The sequence below is a fragment of the Ciconia boyciana genome, chromosome 1 (genome assembly GCF_034638445.1).
Source record: "Ciconia boyciana chromosome 1, ASM3463844v1, whole genome shotgun sequence".
Taxonomy (NCBI): domain Eukaryota; kingdom Metazoa; phylum Chordata; class Aves; order Ciconiiformes; family Ciconiidae; genus Ciconia; species Ciconia boyciana.
The window spans coordinates 74,682,203-74,709,769 of NC_132934.1; the positions used below are offsets into that span (position 1 = coordinate 74,682,203).

A 27,567-nucleotide genomic window follows, 5' to 3' on the forward strand; every position below is an offset into this window, starting at 1 on the left:
GTCTCAAACTGATCATCTACAGGAAGGAGAATAATACCCCTTTCTGCTTTCAGCGTAGCCGCCTGATACCTGTGCACTGCAGGGTGGAAGTGCTTGCTTTCTTCCAAAGCAACATTACAGACTGCAGCAGATGCAGCATGTAGGGTGGACCGTTGATAGGAAAAGGTGTAAGAAGTTTATTTCCACACTCTTCAATGTCAGTGGCTATCCCTATACTTAGAAAATCAACATGAAACTTCTGTTTGACTGGTATTGGGCGTCCACTGAGCAGACTTCAGGGAACGGTGCTGGCCCCCCAGGTGGCCAGGTGCGTCATGTGGTGCACAGTCTTGCTAAGGCTGATATGAGTGAGGCAGCTTTAACCACAATGAGAACTCTTTTTAAAACTTCCCGGGCGTACACAAAGCCTTTCTGCTAATCTTGTCCATCTCTTGCTTATCGAGAGTTGTCAAGAAATAATAATACATATTTTATATGTTCCCCACTTAGCTAATTTTGAATAGGTGTGTGGAACAAAAGGCTGAACTGACTTTTGTTTAATCTTTCTGAGTTGGTTCTCTGTTGAAGTGAAGGCATTGTTAACTGTGATTGAGCCTGAATCTCTCAAGAAAGACCGGGCAAGCCTGAACCTGATATTTTTTTGTTGTTTGAAAATCCTTCTCTGTTGTACAGTTTAGTTCCTAAATAACTCAGGTGAAGCATTTTCTGCACTCACTGTGAAAGGGATCATCATTAGGGTAAATGCAGCTCTTCATTGGAGCCACTTAAATCTAGGTGACTCCAAAGACTGTACTGGCGTAACCACAGATTCATGAGCGTAATTGAAAGCAAGATTAGCCTACCAATCCTAATCTTTAATGCACGATAACACAGACATTTGTTTTGTGCGAGAAACTGGGTTCCAAGTTACGTGAAGTATCCAAGTATCAGTGCAGATATTATATCAAGCGGTGCTTGATGTGTGATAGAGCTGTGTTTGCTGAAGACTCTAATCTTGCTTATATGTTCAGAAGATGGGGCATGAGAGAGTATGCAGTGAACGGTCTTATGACTGCCAATAATGGATAAAGAGAAATAATCCATTCAGTGATACTATAGCTCGTCAGAGCCCATGAATTAAAGACATATGTTATGTAGATTCAATGTATGGATTAAAATGGATAATCTGGTAGGTGACACACAGAATCTTGAGATAAGTGGGCTATGCAGATTCGGTATATGGATTGTGACGGATAATTCCATTTAAGTAATGCTGGACAAGTTGAAGACAAGTAAGCTTCGGGTAGTGCTCAGGTTATGTGCAGTAATCCAGTGAGTGACACTTTGGATCGCATAATCTGTAAACTGAAGACAAGGAAGCTGGGGATTCTGCATTTAGATGTGGACAGGAGGAAGGAGGGGGAAGGGGAGAGAGATTATTCATGGGGAATACACTGGGTTTAAACCTTTGACTAATAAAGCACAGATCCCCAGGAGATGTTTGAAAGCTGCACGCTTTCTTAAGAGCTGTGTGAATTTTGCATTTGCAAATTAATGGTTGAAAAATGTTTGCAAACTTGTGTCAGATGTGGACATTTTGCATTATTTTTTGTGGATAGTATAGTATTTGGAGTGGGGAGAGAAGGAGGTTGAGAGAGTCGTAAGTGAAGGAGGTAAGATATGTCTGGTTGTCGACTTTTAACTGTGATAAACTCAGTATTTATTGCAACCTACTTAGTATCTTCTTCTCTGTGTTTATTTTTTGAGGGTGTTTAATAGTAGCAAATTGCTGAGAGTGAGCTTTAGTCTTTTGTTAATATTTCAGAAGTGCTGGGGGGGGGAACCTGCCCAGTGGCACACAGGGGAACCTAAGTTTTGAGAGGAAATTTGGCAGCTGCTGAAATAGTGGAGGTTGATCACAATGCAATATGATACTCTCAGGCTGCAGAGAAGTAGACAGTGCCAATTGAGCCACACCAACGCAGAACTTCTTTCAGGCCAAATGAAAGCCTGAAATGGAGATTGCGACTGGATGGAGCTGCTCCTATTTGACCCTAGAGCTGGAGGTTAGTTGAGGGTAGTATCTGTGGAAGGAGGGCTGGAAGAATCTTTTTTAAAGCATCTAAAATGCAAAAAATGTGAATTTGTGACAAAGCAGCAAATTTGGGCTGTTCCGGATTTATATTTTTTTATGTAAAGATACTTAATTTGATCAGAAAAAATCAGGTTCTGTTTAAATCAAATACAACTTTTATTTTTAAGAAGTGATTATTAATAGAGAAAATAGAATAAAATGGAACTAATTAAAGTAGCAAATGCCAATGGCTTTCTTTTGTTTGAACATATGGAGGCCAAACCACTATATTTAAAAATCATCCAGAGGGTTGGATGACAAAAGGGACCTAAACCAGTTCTTCTTTGTACTAAAATTACCTGAAAGATGTGCTGATAGAGATGAATGTTGCTGAGCTACAATTACCAGTTTGTCAAAACAAAGCAAATATACACACACATACATATTTTTTACTGTTTTTCCTGCTGCTGCATAAAATTCTAGCAGCAAATGCTATTTCTCTAGCCTAGTTCTAGCTTGTTGTCTAGACAGTGAAACAATGAATAACCTCTGAGAAATAGTCCCAATACAAATGTTGTCTATTCCTTTTGTAACCTTGACAATAAGTTACTAACCTGGTTGAATACCAAGCTTTGTTTGCAGTCTACTGTACCAAAACTTTTTCTGACAGCAAATAAAGAATACTCACTGACAACTTATTTCCAGCGTTGCGAAATAGTAATGTGCTAGTCTGTTATAGAGCAGACGGCTAAGTTTTTGTCCCCACAGAATATTAATTCTTGAGGGTAGTAATGGCAAAAGATGGTAATTGTTCATCATTTGTTTTTATTCATTCTGCAAAGTCTTCCACTGAAACCTTAAAAGATGAAGACTGTCCGTGTGCTGAAATAAATAACTTCCTCCTAGTTTGCTGTTCTAAAAAGGACTTTTATTTGTCAAACAGAGAAGATTCATTACATGAATCTGTAGGTACAGACAAATCAGTTTGAATTCTGGGCTTTTTCTTTCCTTGTTTCTTTTTCTGGTGGCTGCGGCTTGCTGAGTAAAAAGCAGTCAGAAAGTTTTCTTTTATTATGCTGACTTCCCGTATCAATCAAATGAAGTAATTTAATTTAGCAAGGTAGGTAGTTGTAAGTGATGGCAGTCATTGTGTAGTAAAGTTGGCTTAAATGCTTAATGAAAAATGCCAGTTTTTAGATGTTTACGTCCTGGCAGCTCCAAGATTTACTAGCCTGAAAAGCTATGTGCGAGCCCACAGTAAAACACTCTCTGAAGTATTGATCAGGGAAGCATCAAGGGAGTTTGCACACGTGCACAAGCACATACCCACATCCACCCACAAATACATACCGGCAAGTACATAATTTAAAGTATATACTCATTGCTTGCTCATAAACATTTTACATTTCTGTTCAAAGACAGAGGAGAGAAGAGTTTAAATTCTGAACTTACCTCAGCCAGTTAGATCTGTTTATCAGACTACGTTTCCTGAAGGCACGTAACATCAGCTCCCCATTGCCTCACATATACAACTTCGGGTGACGTCAGCAGCACAGCCGTCTGTGCAGCATGGGGGGAATACTCCTCTTTAAAATTATTATCAGGTTTTAAATAGACATTTTAGGGGGAGTATGACAAAGATTAGTTTGCTTTTAAGTAGAAGATGACTAGGTGGCCTCTATTTTACTTTCCTGATTTCCTTACTGAGCAGAGTAATACTGGGTTTGGATTTCTAATGTGACAGAGCAAAGTTAAAACTGGGGTGGGGAAGAAAAATAGTTGACAATGGGATAAGAATGAAACTCTCAAGAAAAGCTATTTTATGGACTGCTGATATTTTTATTTATTCTTTGGATATAATAATGTTATTGCTAGTAGGAGTTTAATTCTTCTGAGCACAGCTTACTTAATAGCCTGTTCAGTTTGAAAAACCTCCTTCTTGGCTCTTTTTCATTTTTATATCGAAACTGTTACATCCCTAGCTTAAAAATCACATTGAAAAAACACATCACTGTAGGAAATGCTTGGACATGACTCAGTTTTTAGCTGCTGTATGGGTTGTAGTTATGTCCTCATCACACTGTTGTTACATCAGAACAAAGATACACAGAAACTGAGTTGTGGCATGGTTCTGTCACTTCGTTTGTTGGATGCTGTCTATAATTGCTTCATTGGTAGGGTCTCTCTAGCTAGAACCCTACCTGGTATCCAACCAGGTCAAGCAAAGATTTAATTATTTATATGACATGTATCCCTGTTAAAGTCAGTGGGGAACTTCTTGGCCTTACTGATACAATTCTGCTGGTGACTTTAGTGAGGCCAGCGAAAGGGCTTACAGTGCATAAAGTAAGAATGACTTTAGGCAAGTTTCTAAAAACTTCACGCCTCAGTTTTGTCATATATAAATAAGTAATGCATATCACTACCTTTCTACCTGCTCACAGTCTTTAAGAAGATCAATTAGCTAATGCTTTGAAATTAAAAAATGCTCTATACCACATGCTCTAATTATTATTATACATCTTAACATTATTTGAATATAGAGCACTTCAAAATATTCTTATTTCCATTTAATGTTTGTGGGGTTTTTTCCCCCTACAAAGCTTTGTAGATATAGGAGGATTTTTTTTCTTTTGTAACCATAGTTAACGATACGAACGTAATACAATATTATTGTGTCTTCCAGGCTTTGTACTCGCACATTGTTTTCTTTGATTTTTCTTTGAAAGACAGATGCTGACAGTTCAAAAGCTATTTACGTAATTACTTTGATAGTAAACTGACTCGGGGGATAAATTTCACTGTCTGCATGGGTTTGCATGAGTGTGCACGCAAGCCCCCCTGATTGATAACATTCCTAGCAGTTTAAATGAGACATGTCAGAGGGATTGAGGAGAGCCTTGCCATGTCTCTGCCCCTTGCAGAATACGCTGGGTGCTTCACGGCTGCGAGCAGATCCGTAGGCTGGCTGTAAGCAAACATTCTCATCGCTTCAGCATTCACAGCAAAAGCTTAAAATGCCTGTTAAAGAAAATATTGGCTTTCCTAATTTCTCATTTACATTCTCATTCTGTCTAATAAATTATAATAAAGTATTTACTGTTTTGATCGCAAAAGCGGTTTCTCTGCCTTTTTTTTTGCTTTGGTTCTGTTTTGGGTGGTTATGCCAAGGTTTCTCCTGTTCGTTTTCTCACTTAAAGTGTGTCATTTGGTCATATTGGTGTCTTCATTCTAATGTTTATTAAAATGTTACTGTCACTGCCAGTCTGAGACTGTGAATCAGAACTAAGAATGTGTAATAGTTTATTTCACATTTCAGTAAATTTCTTTTACTACTTAAACACTATTATGGATAGTGTTGATCTGAGATGAAGTTTAGGTTTGGCGATACAGAATGCCACTAATTTGAGTCTTCTTTTATTGCCATCTGCTGTGGGTGTTGCATCCACAAACATGTTTTTTTTTCTTTCCGAATCTCTTTTTGTGGGGATAGAGAATAAGCTGACGCATCTGGAAAGCATCTTTTCTTGGGACATTCACTGTATCAACCCGTAGTGTATACTTTGATGGTCTCTTGTCTGAGTTGTTTTGATAAGTTGTGAAAAATCCACATTTTGCCATTGCAGTGATAGAGTAGAGAGAACAGTATGAGCACCTACAGCAATCTCCTGAAAGGCAGGTGGTCTGGTGGTTAAAAGCTTTGTTAAACATAAAATGTGCAATATCTATTTGTTGTGGATCTGACAGTAATTAAGAGTAATTTTTGAGGCAGTCATTGGTGTAAGCCACTCTGCTTTTACTCCTCACTCAATACCTGTGTGAAGTGGGTCTAGCTTGCTGTCAAGTTGTACACTGCAATAATGGACACTTGTTTTTTCTCCCAGCCACGCTGCACGGCTAGAGTGAAAGCACTGCAACCGTACACATACTGCGTGTAGAGCGCAGGACAGCTCCAGAACCATTCCCAACTCTCTACTACTTGGAGCAGCTCTAAGTGAGTTAATAACAAAGTGGCTGAAGGTAGCTGCTGGGGCTGGTGACTTACCCGCACTGAGGTTTGCACTGCCTTCCAAGTTCTAGCAGGGTTAGCAGCTGCGGGGATAATTCATTAATTCCTGAGTAGCATAATTTAAGTAACTGTCTTTATGCGGTTGGTGTTGTAGTTACTTAAAATACTGACATGTTTTGCCCTGTAAGCTACAGAATTCTTAAAATGGAAATCCCTTAGCTGCCAAGACACTTCACACGATGATAAAGGTTTAGATCTCATGCGGGTTAACAGAGAGAAAATAGTGACAATAGGACAGAAGTCCACTGTCCTTGCCTACCCACAATCTACAGCATCTAGAAAGGGATGCAAAAATGGCACCTGGTGCTCTAATTCTGCACTGCATTTTAGTATACTGGAAAAAATTCCTATCACTGAATGTACTCATGTAGTGACCAAGCTGTTGCCCTCAGCTCACCATTAAACAAACAACATCAAGTATCGTTTGGCCTTAATTTTTTATGCAAACTAAGTAATTTATGAATGGCAGCTGTGAAATGGCAGTTTTGTTGGCCATTTCCACGAAAGAAATTATAGAAAAGGTGTACTAGGTAATGAGGATAACATAAAAAATACCAAACTTAACCTAAATACAAACACTTTATGATCAAGACAGTCTGATTCAAGTACTTCTCTTCTTTTTAATTTTCACGCTTTTATAAGCCACCAGTTGTCTGCGAGAAACCTCAAAACTATCTGTGATTCATTGTCAGTGGGGCATATATAGACGTGTGGGTAAGGCAAGGGGAAATTTACCCCAGAACTCACTGTCACCCAGTAGACCCACACATCTGATCTCTCTTGCCTCTGGTTTTGTGCAGGTCACTTGAGAGTATGGCTATCCGAGTACTTATTTTGCAAGGAATGGTACCTTAAAGAATTGAAATTGTAATTATTACTGAAGTTATTGGAAGGATGGGCTAATCACATGAAAATAAAGTACCTACTAAGCCATGTTTTCCAGAAAGTATTCTCCAACAAAAGATTTTTTTTTAAAGTTGACAGTGATAAATTCTCCTTTTCGGTTTATTAGCAAACTGAAATTGCCCAAGAAATATAATGCAAGAAGGCTGCCTTTTGTCAGACTACTTCCACTCCAGTTTTATAAGCCAAAGGAATTATGCATTGTAGTTACAAAGATAGTACATAAAGCACCCCCTTTGGGCATCTCAAAGTTTCTTTAGAAACTGAGCAATAAGGAAGAGACTGAGTTTGGTGGATTTGTCCCCAGCTGCATGGCCGCCGTGTGTCTGCAACTCTGGCATCTGCACCGGCACATGTTGCCTTGACTGCTTGCTCTTAGTTCATCCAGACTTTCCTCTCATTCCTGCAATTCAAATAAAGCTGTTGTTTTGCCGGGGAAGAAGTTTTTTTGCTCCTCTCTAGGTAAATCAGAGTAAAGAAGAAACTGCAGTAGGTGAATGGCCCCGCGGCCGTGCAGTTGTTTCGTGTCGCAGTCAGGGCGGTGGCACGTGGAGCGTGCTGCTCTCTCTTGGGAAGCGCAGCCTGAGCTTTGCAGCACAGGGCTGGATATCAACATTTCTTTTTCTGCCGCTGTCGGTAACTAACTCTGTGACCCCTCTGTCTGTCAGTTTACACATATGGAAACATTTTTCCACCTTTCAAAGGTGTGGTGGGGATTAATTTAACTTTACAAAGTGCTTTTTGATTCCCAACTGAAAGCTACTGTAGGAGCTCAAAATACACTGATGAACCAGTACTGGCTGAAGATCTTTGATGTGTGTCAGTGTATTTGTCAAACAGTTTATTTGACAGTGATTTCTTTTTGCTTACCCTAACTTTAGGACTAAGCCAATCCTGTGTATTCCTTCTCTCTCTAAGTGCTTCTCCCTCTCTCTCTCACACACACCCACCCCTCAGTAAAAGTTTGGAATAAAATGTCTGCTGAATAAATAAATAAATAAATAAAATATTTAGTTTTCAGGTGTTTCAGTGTGCTCAGCGTGTTACACTGCCAGTATCAGTATACTGATAGTCTTCATTAGATGAGCATTACAGTAAGCCGACGTGCTAGGTGCGGACAGGACAAGGAAGGGGCTGCCTTCTAGAATAATTCTTCTATGCTGCTTGGAAACACTGCACCCTTTTTCCTAGGGAAAACCAAATGAAGGATGGAAGAGTGGCAAGAGAAATTTCTGATTAATTGTGTGGCCAGGTGGCAAATGCATTACTTGTAGCAGTTCTCTGTCTCCAATGTTTGAAATAAAAATCCTAAATTCAAAGTGTTTTCTTCAGCAGTGTTAGTATTTTAGCACTGGCTTCCATTCTTTCTCACAGCTTTTAACAGAACAGGTTTAAAGTCCTATGGTTTCTGTTTTGGTGTGTTTCCCTAGTTTCCAGCTTGTACCATAGGTTTTTTGGAGGCTATATCTGAGAATGTTCTGCTGTAGTTCTTTGCTATATGATGACAATATTTTCACATAAATCTCCAGCATCTTAATAAAAAGTTAATTAAGTTACATTTCCATTATATGAAAATGTTGATTCTCTGTGTTTTCCCACTTGTATATGGCTGTCTACAAATGCATTTAAGGGCTTGGACTTGTCTGATGTAGCAAATGGGATGCTGCTTGGGAGCGCAAGGCTGAAATTAAGTGAATGTAAATTAAACTAACTGTCGAGCAAAGAGCCCTAACAGTGACACCTCTAAGGCCGTGGTACAATCTTCCAAAGAAAGCAGTAGATGATTCACCATTTCAGACATTTCAATCCAATCTAGAAAGCTGTAGTAAATATATTGTAGGGAACATTCCTGCACTGGCAGGGGGGGTAGACTAAATGAGCTATTACCAGTAGCTCTTTTCCATGTCTGACTGATAGTTGGCTAGGAACATGTTTAGTATAGTCGCCAATTTTTCTTTTTTTTTTTCACTTGGAGAGCACTGGTGACATTGGCAGAAGAACACTTCCTGTATTTGAGAAAGGTTTGTGTGTCAGGGTTGTCCCAAAAGCAAGCTATTTTCAGAGGAGGCATAGACACCGAAAGCCTTAATCCTTTCCTAAAGCTTTTTTGAGAAAGGGTTTCATAGGATCTGACTCATGTGAGAGGGTGTGGTAGTATTGGAGATATCTGTGGATTAGCTGCTACACATACTTTGTGGTCTTTTAAATTCAAAGTTGAATGATACTGGATATACTAATAGCGCCATTTTTTGTTTTAGTGTATGATTCATAGCGTTTGATTTTTCCTGGAATTTCTTCTCCCCTTCCCTTATAACCACTGTCCTTCTGGGTAGAAGGAGAATTTTTACCGAATGATTATGAGAGCGAAGTAGTCAGTTTCTCTGTCTGCATCTGCTGAATTCTCCTATAAAAAACATCTAATGACAGTACAAATGAGAGAGACGGTGAGTTGCGTTTAACTCAGTTTTTCTGATGCGTTTATGCAAGACTTTTTCCTTTAAAAATACTCATCAGTGGCAGCAACAGCGATAGTAGTTATTGACAATTTAAATACTATATAATTTCATCCTAATCAGGGCAGCCGTAGATGATATAACAGGTAGCATCCTGACAGCTGCTGTGCGCTGTGCTAGTAACAGTGCGAAAGCTGGGCGTGGGGAGCCAGAGAGGTATCCAGCACCCAGGAGGCTTCTCTGCTTCCCCTTGATTATAGAGGGATGTTAGTACACACCTTACAGTTTCTGAAAGTGTCAAAGCATTGATGTGTCTTTGTCATAAATTTCTGACAAAAATGTAATCATCTTTCAAAACTGGAAGTGTTGATTTTGATCCCCACAAAATGTAAACAATGTTTAAAATTGGAAACTCTTTCAAAACAGGCAGTATTTTTCCCCCTATTAATCTGATAAAAAGGCAACGGAAAATAGGTGAAAGGGCCAGGAAACATTGAAGAGGGACACCAGATCAAAAGCCTGTGTACAGAACTATCCTTCATGGCTCATTTTCCTGTAGAGGGACAGGTCTTAATGTGCAGTATATTGCAATATGCTGCTGCTCTTTGGTTCTACTAAAACTTTGCTTACAGAGAAGCTGCAAAATAAAAACCTGGCTAGCTCTAAATTTCCTCTCTTCTCTTCACCTTTTTTTTTTCACCATATGATGCCCAGGGACTCCAGAAAGCCTCGCTGAGAAAGAAAGGCAGCTCATGGGTATGATCAATCAGCTGACCAGTTTGCGAGAACAGCTGCTAGCAGCTCATGATGAACAGAAGAAACTGGCTGCATCACAGATCGAGAAACAACGCCAACAAATGGAGCTGGCTAAGCAGCAACAAGAACAGGTGAGTGATTATTATAGTGGCTTTCAGCTTAAATAATTTTCTAGGAGGACTTTCCAGTAGCTTATCTTTTAGGGTTGATACTTCTCAAGTTTGCTCCCCACCCAGAATTTTTTTCCATTTGTTTTGTTTTCTTAGGTGAAGAAGTTTAAACAAAAAATTGGAAGAATGCTTTAATTTGCAATATATAAAATAGTGCTCTTTGTCTTTTAAAGATACACCTTCCAGTTTGGAGGTATTCTCTTCCAATAGTGTTTTTTCTAAAAATAAGTGTAAATAAGCATACAAATTCAGACCTCCTGAATAATCTTCCCATGCTGCTTGAATTGAGTGATGCTGAATAGGTATAAAAGGAACAAAATGCAGCATTTGGATTGTAATATGACAAATGAAAGGGTTGATTTTGCCAACTGTGCAAAAAAGTGGGGGAGAAGAATATAAAGTCAGTGAACAAGTGTGACTTTTTTTCTTCTGCACTTGAGAAGCTTGATTTTCAGCTCTTGCAAATATGCCCTCCACTGAAAATGCAAACATGTTTTCACACGTGAACAGTTCCAACGTGCACACATGGACACATGATATTTTATGCAAGAACACAACTTTTCTAAGATATTTGCACTGTGCAAGTTTTGACAGAAACGGATGTCCATTTTTGTACCTGAACATGAGCAGAGAATACGTAGGCATCTGGTTAAAAATTTTGTCAGGAGTCCATCCTGATACCTCTTATGTGAAAGCATTCTGGTCTGCCTGACCATTTATTTCAGCTTGTAATGAAATTTATCATAGAATTGCAGCCCTGTGAATTTAATGAAACTCACAAAACTCTTTGAAATCTGTCATAGTTGTCATACTTCAATGTTTGTATTGTACCAAAAAGGTCTTAAGATTGTAAACCACTGCTGACATCTTCAGACATTTTAGCCTTGGTTTTCCCTATTTTTGATTATTTAAAAACCTTATCTTAAATACCGTGTATTTTGGCCTCACACCTGAAATAACACATAGAGAGAACAGGAGAAGTGACTTATCTATTAAACTAGAGAATTTGTATCACACTGTTGTTTACATGGAGAAGGTAGATGAAGGTGTGAAGGTGGAATTGGCAAGATTCTTCCACGAGGAGACATCCTGCAGGAGCTATTTCCTTTGCCCTGTCTTTCAAAGTCACTACTGCTACAGGATGGCCGAACAATCTGAAAGTGAAAAAAAGAATGGAGAGAATGGAAAAAGGCAGTAAGAAATCCTGCAGGATTATTATTAGGATAACAAGGATTTCTTTTAATTTAAGAAATTGTGTATAATTCTGTGTTACATAGAAATTAAAATAACCAAACTTTCAAAAAAATGTATTGATAAAAATTATTCCAGTTGCTTAAAGAGAGGCTCTAGAAAGAAAACATTTAATCTTTTAGATGTGGAGTTAACTATGAATGAGTGTTTCTTATGCTAATAGTTTAATAATAGAAATGAAAGAAAATACCTAAGGGGAAGAATGCACAAAATTCCTCCCAGGAAGTGTGTCTAAGTTCCCATCTGACCCTGAGATGTGTACACATACCACAGGGGAAGAGCAATACTCCTTCTAATGTTTGTACTGCTGTGCTAGCTATTCATGAGAGCAGAGCTTTTGTGATGACTCAAATGAAAGTTTTTCAAGTTTGCTTTTTAAGTTTGAGATACATAATGGTTTATCTCCATCAGTTCTCTGAGAACTCTAATTTGGTTCCGTTACTGTCTGCTTTTTCCTTCGCTGTGTGTAAAATGTGTCTACAGTAAGGTTCCCAATCATTTAGTCAGTGGAGAGGGAGGATGGAAGTCCTTATGGAAAACACACATGACTTTAAGAGGAGACTTACAACTACTCCATCAGCTTCTGTAAATCAGTTTTGGTGTTGAGCTGTGTAGCCTTGCACTGCCCCCTTAGTTCCTTTCAGCTGATATGCACGTTGCAGAGTCGGTGGTTTTACCAAACCCAGTTCCAGTCTCTTTGTGTCTGTTTCTGCATCAAGGAAATACGCATACTAATACCTTCCTCACGGGTGTCAGTTTTCCTTTTTTTGGAATTTTTGAATAGGTGGTGCCAAACATAAAAAGAATATTACTGTCCATCCTACTTTTTTGCCTTTCCTGCCTTCTCCTACTATTTTCCAGCTTCCCTGCCAGTATTGTTCTTCCTCCAGCAAGTTGGAGCAAATGAGTGCTCACTTTTTTGGGGATTTTAGCAGTGCCATTTCAGATAATGAGAGAGGAGAGATTTTTGCATCAGTTCGCCTCTTAATATCCAGCACAGCATTTTCCATAAGGTTCCCTTTCACACTAGTATTAGCTATAAATTCCTCGTGAACATGAGCCCCTTGCTTCAGCAGCAGTCCAGGCTGCTACCACCCACACTTGAAGGTTTCTTAGCTTAATAGAGCAGTTTAAAGAACCAAGCAGGGTGGAAGTTTCCTATGTACCGACTCCAGGAATGATGATACGTATCTCACGTTTCTTCTGTGCAATTTCTCCACAGATTGCAAGACAACAGCAGCAGCTCCTGCAGCAGCAACACAAAATTAACCTTCTTCAGCAACAGATCCAGGTCAGAGACTGCGTCTCCACCATGCCCCTGTTACCGCTCTTCTCTCCTTTCTGTTTCCACATGCTTTCCCTCAGCCATTATTGTCATAGTTTCTTTAAGAATCTCTGCAGATGGCTTACATCTTATTTATGGAAACACATGAGGATGTTACCTGTCATTAAGCAAAAAAGGTCAGTTTCTAGAAGGCCTTGTATGATTAACACTGCTCCTATAGGATCAGGAAGCAGATGTGAGAGGAGCTGGTCATGTGAGCAAGGGTTTGCAGGACCAAGTCCTCTTTCAGCCGTAGATCAGGGGTGGCAAAAATGTTGCCAGAAAGAGTTGTATTGCAGTGGATCTCCTACAGCTCTGGTTTTGAGGTTTTGCGGAAGAAGTTCTCTGCAGTGATCGGTCATCAATGTCCCTCCTTCCCTCTGCCCTGGGTGTTGAAAGTCCGGAAATTTTCAATACTTTGTGTGAGGTATTGTCCCAATGAGAAACTGGTCAAACGGTTGGTTAGATTCAGGAGAGCAACTGTGTAGGTCCTAGGTATCTACAGGTTTACTCCTAGTAGCAGAAAAAAGTTATTAACCCAGCATAACCAGTAGACTTTTATTTAACCTCTTTTTTCCTTAAAGTATTCAGAAGTTTCTTTTCATGCCATTGACTGTATTTAATTACTTTTCTTCCATGTGTATATATGTATGCCCCTGTTTCGGGAATAATGCAAATCAGTGTGCCCATGAAGGTTTTCAGAGAATAACAAAGGAGGGGTTTGACATTTTACAGGTATCTAGCATCATGGTAAAATCTCTGTCTGTTTAAGTATGCAATTACATATAGAGAATTGAAAGTCACTGTGGAAGTGGATGCTATGTTCTCTTTGTTCAGTAACAACAGGATTTTCCTTCCAAAGCTTCTCATTAATATTTCAGAATTAGTTCCCTAAAATTATGGGCCATATCTGTAACTGGTCTAAGAAAACTTAATTCCAGCAAAATCAGAGGAGTCGTATGGCTTCACACGAGAAGAAAAACTGGCTCTATCATTTCAGAGGATATTCTGTCAGTATCGGGACTTGTGTAACTATGAAGAACTTCTGGGGAAGGTCCACCCCTCTGTTATATGGCAACTTATATACAAGATGGGCCTTGCTGAAAATAGTTTTGAGATTGGTAAGGCCTGGCTTGCCTTGACCTCTGTATTTTTTTTTTCTTCTTTAAATTTCTGTGTGGGAGGGATTTTTCTTTATTGCTGTATCTTTAATAAGACTTAAAAGGAAAAACAATAGTAGAACCTCTACAATAGCAAGGAAAGGATTTACATTTTTAGAATTTAGCTATGGCAGAGAGAGAAGAAGTTGTTTTATAAGCAGCGAACAAATATAAATTGAAATAACATAATCTGACCCTAACCCTTTTAAGTTTTAGGGCCTTGCAGATAAGAATGAAGTATGTCGTTTTTAGGGTAGTGGAGAACACTGATTATTGATAATGAGATATAGAGCCTTTCATCTCTTGATCCCTGGTCCAAGTTTGACCTAAGTCAGCTAGCTACCATCTGATACAAGCTGCAAGCCTAAGAAATGATTTGGAGGCCTGTCTCAAGGGATTTCGGATGAAATATTGACCCTGCCAAGGTCAGAATTTCACCTCCAGGGTCCACTTCATACAAACCCCATCAGATTTGGGGCACCCTCCTTTTGGACGGTCACATGATAAAGGTCAAGAATTGAACAGGCAGAGGGACAATACTGTCCTCTCATTCCCACAGAGATAATCTATTTGTAGTGAAGTTTTGATTATACTGCCTGCCTCTTGACAGTTCCGCGGTCCGTATGATCGTGTAGTCTCACAAACCCTGGTTGCAGCCCAATTACTGTGAAGTCACTGATGGGGAAAAACATGTAAAAATAAAAAAAGCCTTATTGACAGTGAATATGAAGCAAAACATTTCTTCTCAGTTACATGCTTAGTTGACTGTTGTCAGAGAAAAGAAACAATGCCTGAAGAAATCTGCCTTTGTATATAAATGGAGACAACGAAGTCACCCTAACATGCCCATGTTGAAAATGGTCTGTGAGTTTGCAATCAGGTTATGGTAGGTGGAACAAAACTGTAACATGAATGTAGCTGTGAGTTCAGCTTTTCTGACCTTGCCCTAATTAATCTAACAGGCTTCTGTCACATTGGCCCGGAGTTTTTAAATAGCATTAGATTTATTGACAGGGAAATATTCCTACAAAGTCTGGATAACTATTTGACTTATGTGCAATTGAATGATTAGGCTGCAGTTATGAACACAACCTATTTATGACAAAGGATTCATTTTACTTGAGCCAATTTTTTCTAAGCTTGTAAGAGTTGCCATAATTCCAGATAAATTATTACACAGAAAAAAGCTATTGAAATATTGTATTGAAAACATAATACCCTAAGGTTAAAAAAAAAGCACAACCTGACTGACCCCATGATTTATGACTCCTTTCTCTAGGTGCGCTAACTTGGAAACAGTTCCCTCTCTCCATACCCCAGCATACAATCACCAGTACGCACACCACACATAAGCACAGAGAGACTGCAACGTGTCTCTCCTCCTTAGGGGACTGCAAATGCTGAGTGTAACTATGGCTCAATTAAACTAGCCACTTCTGTGATGCTGAAGAAAGATGCGTTAGCTACTTGAGCTTAGAAAAATGTGCCTGGCACGTGAGTCTCTAATTGACATTATGCCTTTTTCAAGTCCATCTCTTCTGAATTATCTGGAAGGCGGTTTCACTAATGCAGAATACAGACAGCTTATCTTCATATAGAGAGTTAAGTAAAGAGATAATGCTAAACTGGAGAAAAGGTGCAGATTAGATTAAATTTAAGAATCCATACGACCTCAAAATGCCAATATACAATCTGTACAGGATTTTGTGTTTTGGCAAACAGTTATAATATTTTTTTTTCTGCTTTTCAGGATGTTCTAGACCGAATTTGTGAAGAGGTTTGAGTTTCTCTGAATAATTAACTAAACCTCCCCCCATCTTATTTTATGCCACTTTGTAATGCATCCTCCCATGCACACTGCTTTCTGTTTTATTTAATCTTTGTGTGCATGTGTATGGAAAAGGTTTTAGCTTTAACAATTTCTGCCTGCTGAGTATTCAGGGTTTTCCCTGCACACTTCAGTCTTGCTAAGTTACCAGAAATGAAGCTGGAATGCGTGTGCTGTCCTGTTAACTCTTGTCCATCAACAGCCGCAAACATCTCAGATTGTGTTTCAGAACAGCTCTGTAGTGATCTTCAGCTGTAGAACAGGCTGAGGAAAGAGCATGCAGACACCAAGTATGGCTCAGCAAGTTTTTGAACCAAATCTAGTTTTGTCCTTCAAGGCCTCAGGGGAACTCTCACTGCCACCTCCCCATATTCTTTTGTGCGGCCACAATCCACTTCCTGGCGTCCTTGCTCTAGAACATGGTAAAGTCTGGGGCTCTGTAGCTGTCCCATCCGGTGGGCAGAGAGTGACAGAAACTTGAAGGCTAGATGCTCCTTCTTCATGATGCTGAGCTAGTCGCCAGGACAGGCAATGAGCGTGCGTGGTGCTGTGCCTTGAGGGGTGCCTCTGAGATGCAAAGTTTTGTGGGGTGGTGCAGTTTACATTTTCCACTTGCTCAGAGAAAAAGTCTAGCCCAGGTTGACAATCGAATAGTTTGCTTTGAAGCTCAGTGACGAGTGTCACTTTAATTGAACTATATTTAAAATGAAATATGGTTGTTAAAATTCATAAAGCAATTCATATTCAGTAGGGCACTGTTGATAAAATAGGTCAACCTTGCAGCCTAAATTGTGATAAAACTGATGCTGCTAATCTCACAATTTTGTAGAAAGCCTGACAATGTTTTATGTTTTTCCCTCAAGCCCCAGCTCTTGGAGTCATGTGATGACAAAAATGCCAGCTTTCATTTCTTCAAAATGTAAACTTCCAGCTCTTGTATTTCCAGGCAAAATCTGAAACCACGAGCACGACAAGTTCCAAAATTAGAAGGCAAACAAAACGGAGGCCAAATGTTGTTTTTTAAACTGTTCTGATTTTTAGTCAAAATTTTTTTTGGAGAGCCCAGCTCAAGATCTTGGAACACTTCAGGTTGCCAATAATGTAAAACTAAGATCTCAAAGCAGCAAGAAGCAACAGTGCTGCTTTACGATGTCTCTAACATTTGGGACACAGTTTTGTTTGACTGTTTAGTTTAATACTGCCAGTACTTGGTTACTAATTTGTATTCATTTCTGGGTGACGTACTTAGCCCAAGAACTGAGCGCTATCTGAAACCTGAGAGCAATTCCTGCCAGACAGCAACCATTTGATGACTCTGTGTGTTTTAATAGAGGGTTTTCTTTTTCCTTCAGAGCTAGAGACTTGTCAGCAGATGTTCTAACAGGACTTCTGTTCGGACCTCTGAAGGATGAGAGAATCCTGACTAAATTCTGGTGCAAAGCTAGAAAGCCGCACCTCTAGCCCGCTCCGCCTGCCAGGCGGGATGTGACTTCTGCCCGGTGCCTGGCCGGATGGTGGAGGCAGCTCCAGAGCCTGGTGGCACCTGGCAGGCATGCCAGGAGGCCCTGCTCCCAGGTGAAAAGCTTACCGTGGCCTCGATGGCCTCAAGCTTTGCAGACCCTTAGCAGCTTGTCTGGCAGGGGGTGTGGGCACCCTGGCCCTCCAGACGCCGTGCCCCTTTGGGTTGCAGGCTTCCTGGCTTTTCTGAATCCCTCAGCTGCCCTGGGTGTCCTCCCGGCTCAAAATAAGGCTTTCCCTTGTGAGTCTGGATCCAGATTTCCATCCTTCCCACCCGCTGTCAGCTGGCTGTGTCCCTTTCCCCATGAGTTGTGTTGGTAGATGGCGAGGCCTGGCTGCGCTAGTATGTTCCCAAATCAGAATATTCCCATTCTCATTAAGTTCTGAGTTCTAAGGTGTTGTTCCAATTTGGAACGTAATAAAATCTTGAGCACTTGGAATTTCCTGCAGGATGGTTAGTCCCTTTTGTAGCCAGATCTATTTTTCAAAATCTAGCTGTATATTTTGGGGAGGAAAAAAGGATTTGGTTTCTGAGTTACACAGAAGTTCAGAAAAATATTTCTTAAGCTTAACATGCAAAGTTTTGAAATGACACAGTTGTTATTGTCAAAACTTTCCAAGCACCAAGAGGCTCTGGGTTGATTCCAGCGTTCCAAAACACTGGTAAAGAAACCCGCTTCCAGAGTGCTTTAGATATCATAATTTACCCACACAGTTATCTATAGTGATAATTTTCGTTGTTGTTGTTTAGATTTGTTGTTGCTTTTGAACTCCTCAGGTGAGCAATCGTCTGTTATCCAGAACTGGCTGAATGATGTTCAGGCCTGTTTGTGTTCTCTTTGTTTGGGAAAACATTGAGATTTTGATTGGCCTATTTCAGATGAAGTTTAGTTGTAAAAAGTACCAATTTCTCTTTCTTGTTGTGAGAAGACACTGACCGTTTGACTGTACATAAAGAAATGTAAGATTTGTTCCCTGCCCCAACAAGTTTGCACTCTAAATTATACTTCCAACACAGCTCATCTTTTCATTTTCTGTCTCCTGCTGGAAAGCAAACCCCAAGCAAACTGTGAGTTGAATACTTGGAGTACTTTGTGCCTCTGATAAAGGAAGGTAGAGATGCCTACCTTTAATCCTTGCCCTGTTGGTATCTCAGTGCAACCATAAGGACTTGTGAAATTTCTTTCCTGGTCCCCAGCTTCTTGCGTGCCTGTAACCCAGAGTTCTCTAGGAGGCTTTAAAGGGCTGTGGATGATGAATCCTTCACTCGAGATACAAAAATGAACAACCTCTATACAAGTGCTCGGTTACAGATTTAGTAATGTCTGTTGCTTCTGTATTACCATTTTCCCTGGGAATTCTGCTTTTCTAAGAAGTCAGTGACAGCAGAGCAGTGCTTCGTGGTGCTACGACCCCTTTGCAAGCCATTGCACAGCAGAGCAGTATTAGTTCTTCCGTAATTAGAGTCCTCTTTGCATATCAGAGAGAGGTGAGGACAAAAGGTTTCCTTGGTAGACAATAAAGCTGTTGAAGTGAGGGCCTGATCCAACTCCCACTGAACATAGTGAAAAGGCTCTTATTCATATTAGTGGGAGTTTAATGAGACCTTTCTTCAGTAGGAAACTGTGAGAAAGTATCTTCCTTCTCACTCTGCAGAATGTTTTCTGAACAGGCTCCGTCCACTGAGACGGTTTGTTTTTTGTTTTGTTTTTTGCCAGTGTGGATATGACAAGCTGTGACTGCACAGTCAAACCGAACAGGCTTGTAGACTGGGGACATTTTGTCCAAATTCATCATGTGTCAGGAGCAGCTGTTTTCCTGCGACTTATAAACATGGGCATACTGGATTCAGTGAGACAGGCCCAAGAAGGAGTCACGCTGCAGCCTTTCCCATGACTTTGCAACCTCTTCCCAAACAACTGAGGTTGCCGGCAAAGAGGCTAAACAATTGTTTCTCACAAAAGCTCTGCAGCTGATGTCCTATCAGTTATCAGAATAACTCGCCTGTCCCTTGAGCAGGAAAAAGCCCCTGGGAAATTAATTATTCAACAAAACAACCCAAAAAAACCACATCAAAAAAAAAAAAAGAAAAAAAGACAAGGTTGGGGGAGGAAATAGGAAAAGGGAGGAGTGAAAAGAAAAATCTAGGCTAGCAGTCAGAATGAGCTAATGGCTTGCTGGCCTCTCAAGTTCTGCAAATAATGTGTGTGTTTGGCTGAAGGATATGATGCCTGTACTTCAGAATAACCTATGGGCCTTCACTTCCTTCCATTACCGTAAAAGTTAAGTTACGTAAAAAATCACAGGGGTGTTCATCTACACTTATTTCTGTGCAGAGCAACATTTTGCACCAATGTACCACGTTTTTACTTCCAAAGATTTCCTGTACAGCAAGCATCTACAGATAATTCTGTCTCAGGCCTTTCCTATACTCTCATACAATCCAAATTTGCTGACTGGTGTAGTTGCACCAGTACAGACAAGGAGAATCTGCTTGGGATTTGTGCAATTTGAATTTATTGAGATTGCAAGGGCATGTTTTCATCAGATAAATCAGCTTTTTTTCCTATGCTGAGCTACATGATTGCAACAGCACTTGCTGATAATGAAGCTTTCTCCAGTGTTACCAGTCCAAATGTTCTAAAATTATGAGATTGTTTTGAACTTCGTGACTTTTTTCTTGCAATTTTAGCATCTTTTCTTAATTTCCTTTTTGGTACTGAGCTTTCAGTGTTCCCATTTTCCAGTTCTCTCACACAATCACAAGGGAGGGCCAGAAACTTATTTTTATTAAAAAACCAAAACAGAACCCTGAAACACCCAAAATAATCCAGCAGCTAGGACTGTAAGAAGAATGCCAGCAGTCAAATACAGTCATCGCAGCTGGCAGCATTGTACTCCAAGGCCTAATCTTGGTCCCTCTCCCCTCAGCAAGCGTTTTCTCAGAGACCTCTCTTCCCAGGGCCCCGTCTTTCTTTTTGTTTTCAGATCCCCTCTGCAATTTCACCATCTCTCTGAGGCACCCCACAACTTTTACCACTTCCTTCCACTTCCAGATCCCTGACGTTGCGGTACCGAGCAATCATCCTTACACAGCTGCCCACCCTTTCCCGCATCAACTCCTCCTTTCTGCCAGCCCTCCCTTTTCTTTTCCCTCCTTGTAATTATTTCCACAGTCTTTAATGGTGTCAGTTGGCGTTTTATTGGCTATAGAGCATGCATATGTCATGTTGTGAATGTTTGTGTTCAAAATGCGTGGGGCAGTGTACCTGTGTGTAGGTGAGCTATGTTCACGTTTGTGTACCCGTGCAGGTATTTACACAGCAGGCAGCAGAGGTACAGGAGCAGAAAGTACCACGGTAGTTTGTATAAGTGGCTTGGGAAGTTGAACATGAACTCTTTATGGCTGTGATCCTGTCTGTATGGAGTGTGTGCAGTCACGAGCACTTTTGTTGTGCAGCCAAAAAAGGCTGCTACTGCTGCCTCTGCAGTAAGGTAAAGCAGGAGATAACAATAAATTTTTTACTGCTGGCTGGCGGAGGTGTTTAGGATGTGTTTTCTTTATATCTTCATCCGCCCCTAATTGAAGATGCTTTAAAATTGAATGACTAGCAGTCAAAACGTGTTTGCTTCAAGCTGAGAAGAAAAATGCTGGTGTCTCTGCTTCCAAACTGATTGCGCTTTGTACACAACTGACAGCCACAGTCACTTTGAGTGACTGATAAGTGGGAAGCTTTGCCACTTATCAAGGAATGCACGCTGAAAAGAAAGGACTGGAGCCGTTCAGATGCTTTGGCATGTTCAAAATAACATCTCACATCAGTCAGACTCAGAGGCACTAGGAGACATTTCAAAATAAACTTTATATCTATCTATCTATCTAGAGGCAAAGATTCAATTTAACAGACAAATCACTGTGTGGCATCACATTGGCTCTGAAAACGAGAACATCATTATAAGGGTCACCAGTTGCAAAATGACTCGGATAGCTGCATAATTCGAGAGCATTTATTGTAGGGTCTCACCCCCCAGAACAAAACTAAATTTGAAAATTCACAACTGCATATCATTCTGGTGATGTCTCTAAATTGGGGGGTTTCACCCCTGTTGGCCAAGCAATATTTGGTTTATATAGCACGTGACATCCTGAAACATCCCAAAGAGAATGAAATTCTAAGCCAAATTATGATCTCATTTATTTCCTCTTTGGTTTTATGGAATATGTTTGGGATTGACTGGCATTAACTAAAATCACAAATTGGTTATTAGGGTTATTTAGGAGTTGCTGTGCTTTTCAGTGACACACAGCATGAATAGAAGAGGGAACTTTTTTTGGTACATGTTTGTTGGTGATACTATTTGGTGATACTTATATTACGAGATTTTGACCTGCAGGAGCTGAGGTGTGAGGCTACATTTTCTTGTACTGACTCTCTAATGACAGCAGTAACAGCCAGCGTAGGGTTTGGTTGGTCCACTGGAGGTGGTAATGTTTCAACTTGTCTTAGGAAGCATCATAGGAGTTAACCTGTTAGAGCCATCCCTGCAAACATTGAGTAGAAATACAAGCACATGTGATACTCAGAGCTGAGATAGGGTGTGGGTATTCACGTAAAATGGGAGAACAAGGAGATACAAGCAAGTAGTTTGTAATTTCCCAAACTGGAATTTGAACAGGAGATACATTGTGTTGACCTGCGTCCACTAGTAGTACTTAAAAAACGTTCTCATGACTGCCGCCAGGTTTGCACCTCTTGTCCTAGCAACGTGGGGAGTGTTGATGTATAAGGACGATTATCTTTTGTTATGATTCTAAGCACTGCATCTGGACATCTAATTCTGCCCAGCTTGTTCTATCTAGAATGGTTGCTTTTCTAACCAAAGCGGTTACATTTGTGAGACAGGTTATGTTTGGCACTCCAAAGTTGCTACTAGCCCCCATACCTATGTTATCAAGAGGGAGAAATTTGAGGATTATTTAGTTTCTACTGGCAATGACTTGCTTTTCTGATTCATCTCTTGCCACGTTAAGTGGTCACGACTTCATTTTGATGGCTCATTCGAAATAGAGTGCTTCAAACTCTCTGCTGGAATAATGGCTTAAAATGATTCAGAGGGAAAAGTATGGTTCCACCTACTGAATCAGCACCACTGTCTTCACCACCTTGGATTTTCCTCAGACATCTGGCATCCAAAAGCTGATGATGCCTTACCCTGCATAGTTTAGGAGACAAGATGAGCTCATCATTGGTGGTAATAGCATGCAAGAGGCCAGAGGAAATGGTTTTATTTTTGTTGTCCATTTTCTATCGATTATCTGCTACTGAATTGTATTGTATAAATTAAAGTGGAGGGCAATTACTTATGCTTGGTATTTCTAAGAAGAGTAAATGAAACACTTTAATCACTTCAAGGGTAGTGATTGAAGGGGCAATGTGAGCAAAGCCTGACTTAGAAGTTTGGAGAAAGTGAGGGAAAGGTACAATTGTCTCATGGAAGTCTCTGTTGAGCAAAGATGAACTAGAGAGTTACAGATCTCATGCCAGCTGTCTGTATTTTGCATATTGTATTTAATATCTATTTAAGTTCAACTTCCACCTAAGAAAGTTAAATTAAATGTGTATTGGGTAAATAATTGTAAGGAGCCATTTCAGATTTTCTTTCAAATTGGTTTGAAAGATGCTTTGGAGAGGCTAAGAAGTATATGTCAGAGTTTCTTGTATTTAGAAGTTAAATAAAATAATTGAAGTTCCAAGATAAACATAATAAAGTTATAAAAACTAAAGTGAAGACTTATATGAAAGGTAATAAAAATTAAATGGGACAAATTTAATTCACAGTCCTTGGAGTTTATAAATATTTGACACAGTGAGGAAACTCATTTAAAATTGTATGTATTACAAAATAGTTTTTATCAGGTTTGACTTCTTTGAAAGACGATAGTGATAGCGTTCAGCAAATTATTCTAAAGTTGAAAGTTGGATAGTTTCAACAAAATTGTTCACAGATAGCAATTTAAAATGGATTTGGATAGACATGATAAAGAGATTTCTGTACTTTTTTGTATGCTGTGAAAATTGTATACAAAGAAATAGATTAGGTAACGAAGTAAAGCATTTGAAAGTTACGAGTGCCAGAATTAGGTTAAATAGGTATCTTTATTTTATTCCCATGTATCTCTGTCATACATATTGAATAAAAAATGGTATCCTGGGGGAGCAGAATTACGTGATAATATAATTGTAGACTGTACTTACAAGAGGGAAAATTAAAATTATGTTGACAACCTTAATTCTGGCATTCTCTAATGTTTGAGTCTTTGACTTTTCATCCAAAGTAGCATTATTTTAACTGTGTTTCTGTGTGGTTTTAATGGCCGTAAAAGCACATAATACTGATACACCAACCACCTATGATGTGTTGTCAGTACAGCTTGAACCCTGAAATGTCAGCATGGGAGAAGTGCTGAATGTCACTTGAGTTACAGGAGAAATGGTTCTCCTGGGCTAGCAGGAGAAAACAGTTCTTTGGCTGTGGTGGATAGGAGCCCATACTATGAGGTCCCTCTCTTTCTGTATCTTGTTTCCTTTCTTCCTCCTTTTTTGTATTTTGGTCTCCATCAAAATAGAGAAGACCTTTTTTTCTATTGCTGTCCTCCTTGGAAAGGGAGATAGATTGTTTGAGTGCCTTTGTTGAATTTGGGCTGGCTATGTTGAAAATTGAGTTTGACTCTTTAAACACCCTCCATTTGCTCCCCCTTTTCTCCCTTGGTGGGATTGGAACCAGATCGGTTGTAATCACAAGTTGCCACTAATCAATTCTTTCTTCCTAATTTACCACACTCTTTATGCTTTAGCAAGAAAACCGAGGCTGAAGGTACAAAATTCAAAGCCACAGATCTTTTAGTTAAGGAGTCTCTTGCTTTGAGTATGATGGAAGCCTGTTTAAGCATTTGTCTCTTTAAAGCTCTGTGTGGTGAGAATATGTTTTCTTATCTTTCACTATGCATGTAGAATCTTGTCTGTGGTTTAAGCATTACTGAGCTGCAGTGTGTCAGTGAGAGGGGCTTTTTTATGTACTGTCTGTAATGAGTTTTATGTTCTTAACATCCTTAAGAATCACATATGTCTAAATTGAGCATCATTTCCCGTTTCTTTAACCCTGGAGTCCGAATTTGTCGTCCAGGAACAAGTAACCATATATTAAACAGCTGCTTGATTACGTTCTCACCTTATACACAGAAGTAAGCTGCCTTATGCACGCCCAGGCACATACTTTCATGCATGCCTTTGGAATGCCACAATTCAGATATCGATTACAAACATGATTACTTTTCTGAACATCGATTTTTAATGTCTCTAAAGGATTTAAAGAGGAAGGAATAGAGATGTTTTCCATGTGGGGGCCACAGGTTATTAATATTTACCAAATTATAGCTGATCTTAGATATGAATTGTTCAAGGCTTTATGAATTCTTCAGCCCTGCTGACAGTTCCTCTTCAGCTGAAATCATGGTAAATAGAGAGAACCCTTAGTTTAGATCAAGATGCTGATGATTGCAGTATTTCCCAGTGATGCAGACAGACTGATGCATGCACTGGGAGATACAAAGTAAGCAGAAATGGACTCAAAGTATGTGAAATTAGAAATCTTTGAGGAAATAAAACTTTCAAGCTTCCTTCTTTTCCCCTTCTGTGATTCTTTGGATGACTCTATAGCTATAGACACCCCTATAAAAGTTGCCTCTGTTCTTCCACAGAACCCAGTTCTGGCAGCAGGAGGTTTCCCTGATAGCTCCCCAGATAGATGATAGATCCAAGAGTTTCTTTACCATTGTGTTAGAAAGTAAAGTTTTGGAGAGCTGATATGTTCTAGTGACTGGAATTAGAATTATGCTCTATTTCTTGTATTTCTTCTTTACTTGAGACGAAAGGCAGATTTTAAATGTTATTTTTCAAGAGTTTTAGCTTTCTGTGTCATGAGCTTCAGGGTGTTATTTAAGCCTACTTCCTTTGTATTACTTCTTATTGCACAGTTAAGAATTCCTGTCTTTTGGGTACAATCAGAATAAATTCAAATAGTAATCAATTTACTGACATAGAATTCTGTATTCTATGTTACTAATATTCACACTTCTTATTTAAAAAGAAACGCATCTGGTTTAGGTGTTCTTCGCATCCCCTCTGTGTATTGAGATGGATTTGTTGAAATCACAAGTTTGCTTTCTGCATCTTTTGTGAGGGTTGTTTGAGCTCAGTATCCTCTTAGCAGAAACTCTCGCAAAGGCCCCATGGGAGGAAAATTGTCCATTGTGTTCTTTTGAAAGCCGGCTATCTTTTTTCCTGGAGCTGGGCTCAAGCAAGTTTATTCTTCCACTCAGGGATATCTTAGGAGGTTCCTGTCCTTTCTGGTGCCTAGGAAGCAGAGCTCAGATACGTATATTGTATTTGTTGCCATCATATAATCTGTGCAACTTCCCTGCAAATATAAAGAATTATGCTTTCCCCAGCTGTTCATTTGATAGGATTCTAGCCCTTCATTTAGAGAAAACTATGCTTCTCCAATCTGCATTGTATGAACCATGGCCTCCCTTCTATACCTATTGTTTGTTTTGTCTTTTTTTGTTGTGCGTAACAGGTGTTTCTTTCAGACAGCCAAGGCAGCAAGGCAAGGGCTTTCTTTATGGCAGATCTCTTGAGACTTTGATTAAACTCTTCTTTGTGATAAAAATGCCACTGCCTTTAAATGAATTGCACATGTAATCTGTAGTCGCACAAATGCCCTCCATCCCTCTGCCCTCATTGCTGAAGTCTGTCTCTCTTTTGGTATGGGTGTGTTTGCCTTTTCTCCTGTCTTTCGCCACAGAACTGATTCCTTTTTACCTTCCTGATACTGCACTCCCCTCAGAGCCTGGATGCAGCCATTGGAATGGTTTAAAAAGAGCAAACTGCTTCTGCAAAAAGAGCTCCCTTTTTTTCCAGTGTTGCCTGTTGCTGCCTCCACAAATACCATCGTCGGACGGCTGTGAGAACCTTCCTCAGAGTTTCTCAAGGGGGAACCAAGGGTTAGAAACTAGGCGCTTTTCCTGCATCTGCTGGAGCAGGTCTCAGTCCAGTGGGTTATAGGTAGCACAGATATTTCCCTACCCGTCCTACTTTTTTCTTTCACACCTTCTCACCTGCTGTTGAGGAGGACCTAGTAAGCTGGGTTTCCTGGCTTAGGCCTAGGAATACTTTGGGGAGGTCTGGTCAGTTGTGGCAAGAGCTTAGGCATGTTGTAGGCAGAAGGTATGTGTAAATCAGTACCCCGTGCTACCAACTTGTCTAACGTACATTTACTATTCTTCCTAGTTTTTGTTTAGAATAGGACTTCCACACTCTCTGGTATGATCCTCTTGACTCTCTAGACGTTGAGACAGCCAGAGAAGCAATGCAAACCAAAGAGAGGCAAGAGGCTGGTACCGTGTTTTTTAGTAGCTCAGTTGGCCCTCGCTGTTCAGTATTGCTCACCTACAATGCATTATTTTCATGCCCTTCTGTTTATGCCAGGACATTTATCGGTTAGAAGCCCCAGGGGTGAATGGATACAAATATGCGTTAGTCAGAAGAGATGTAATGGATGTCCTGGGAGCTGTGCCAAACAATTAAGAATATAGGCGTAATGATTTACAGGGTAAGCAAAACCTCCAGAGAACACTACATCTGTACAGACTGCCCTGTGAATCTGCAAAAGTCGAATAACTTGCATCATTTCAACCTACCAGAGATAATGCATATCTAGGGAACGAATTTGGATGGACTCTTGCTTTCAGTCTGAGACATACCTTCTGCCGATGACTTTCTGTTGCTTTGATCAGTTGTTAGAACTTCTCAAATGTCATCTGCAGTGCCTCTGAGATCCTCTCTGTGTAATGTGTGTTTTTCCTCCTGGTGCAGACCGACTCGCAGTTACAGTGGCAGGGGTATCAGTACAGCCTGGATGTGACACTAACATTGTATCTATTTTAGTGCCTAACTTTGTGGCAGTGGCAGCATCTGTGGAAAATATGAAGATAACTGTCAGAAAGAGTGTTTGAAGGGCAT

General features: G+C 40.0%; 1 protein-coding gene across 31 annotated transcripts in view; it reads left to right on the forward strand.

Annotated features, from left to right (window-relative positions):
- The window catches only part of SOX5 (SRY-box transcription factor 5), a 721,637-nt gene that overhangs the window by 560,606 nt on the left and 133,464 nt on the right, over positions 1-27,567 (forward strand). For all 31 annotated transcript variants that reach the window (XM_072874906.1, XM_072874851.1, XM_072874898.1 and 28 more), the window contains 2 exons: positions 10,193-10,365; positions 12,878-12,946. In XM_072874906.1, the coding sequence (XP_072731007.1) occupies positions 10,193-10,365; positions 12,878-12,946 (242 nt within the window). The remainder of the gene's footprint in view (positions 1-10,192; positions 10,366-12,877; positions 12,947-27,567) is intronic.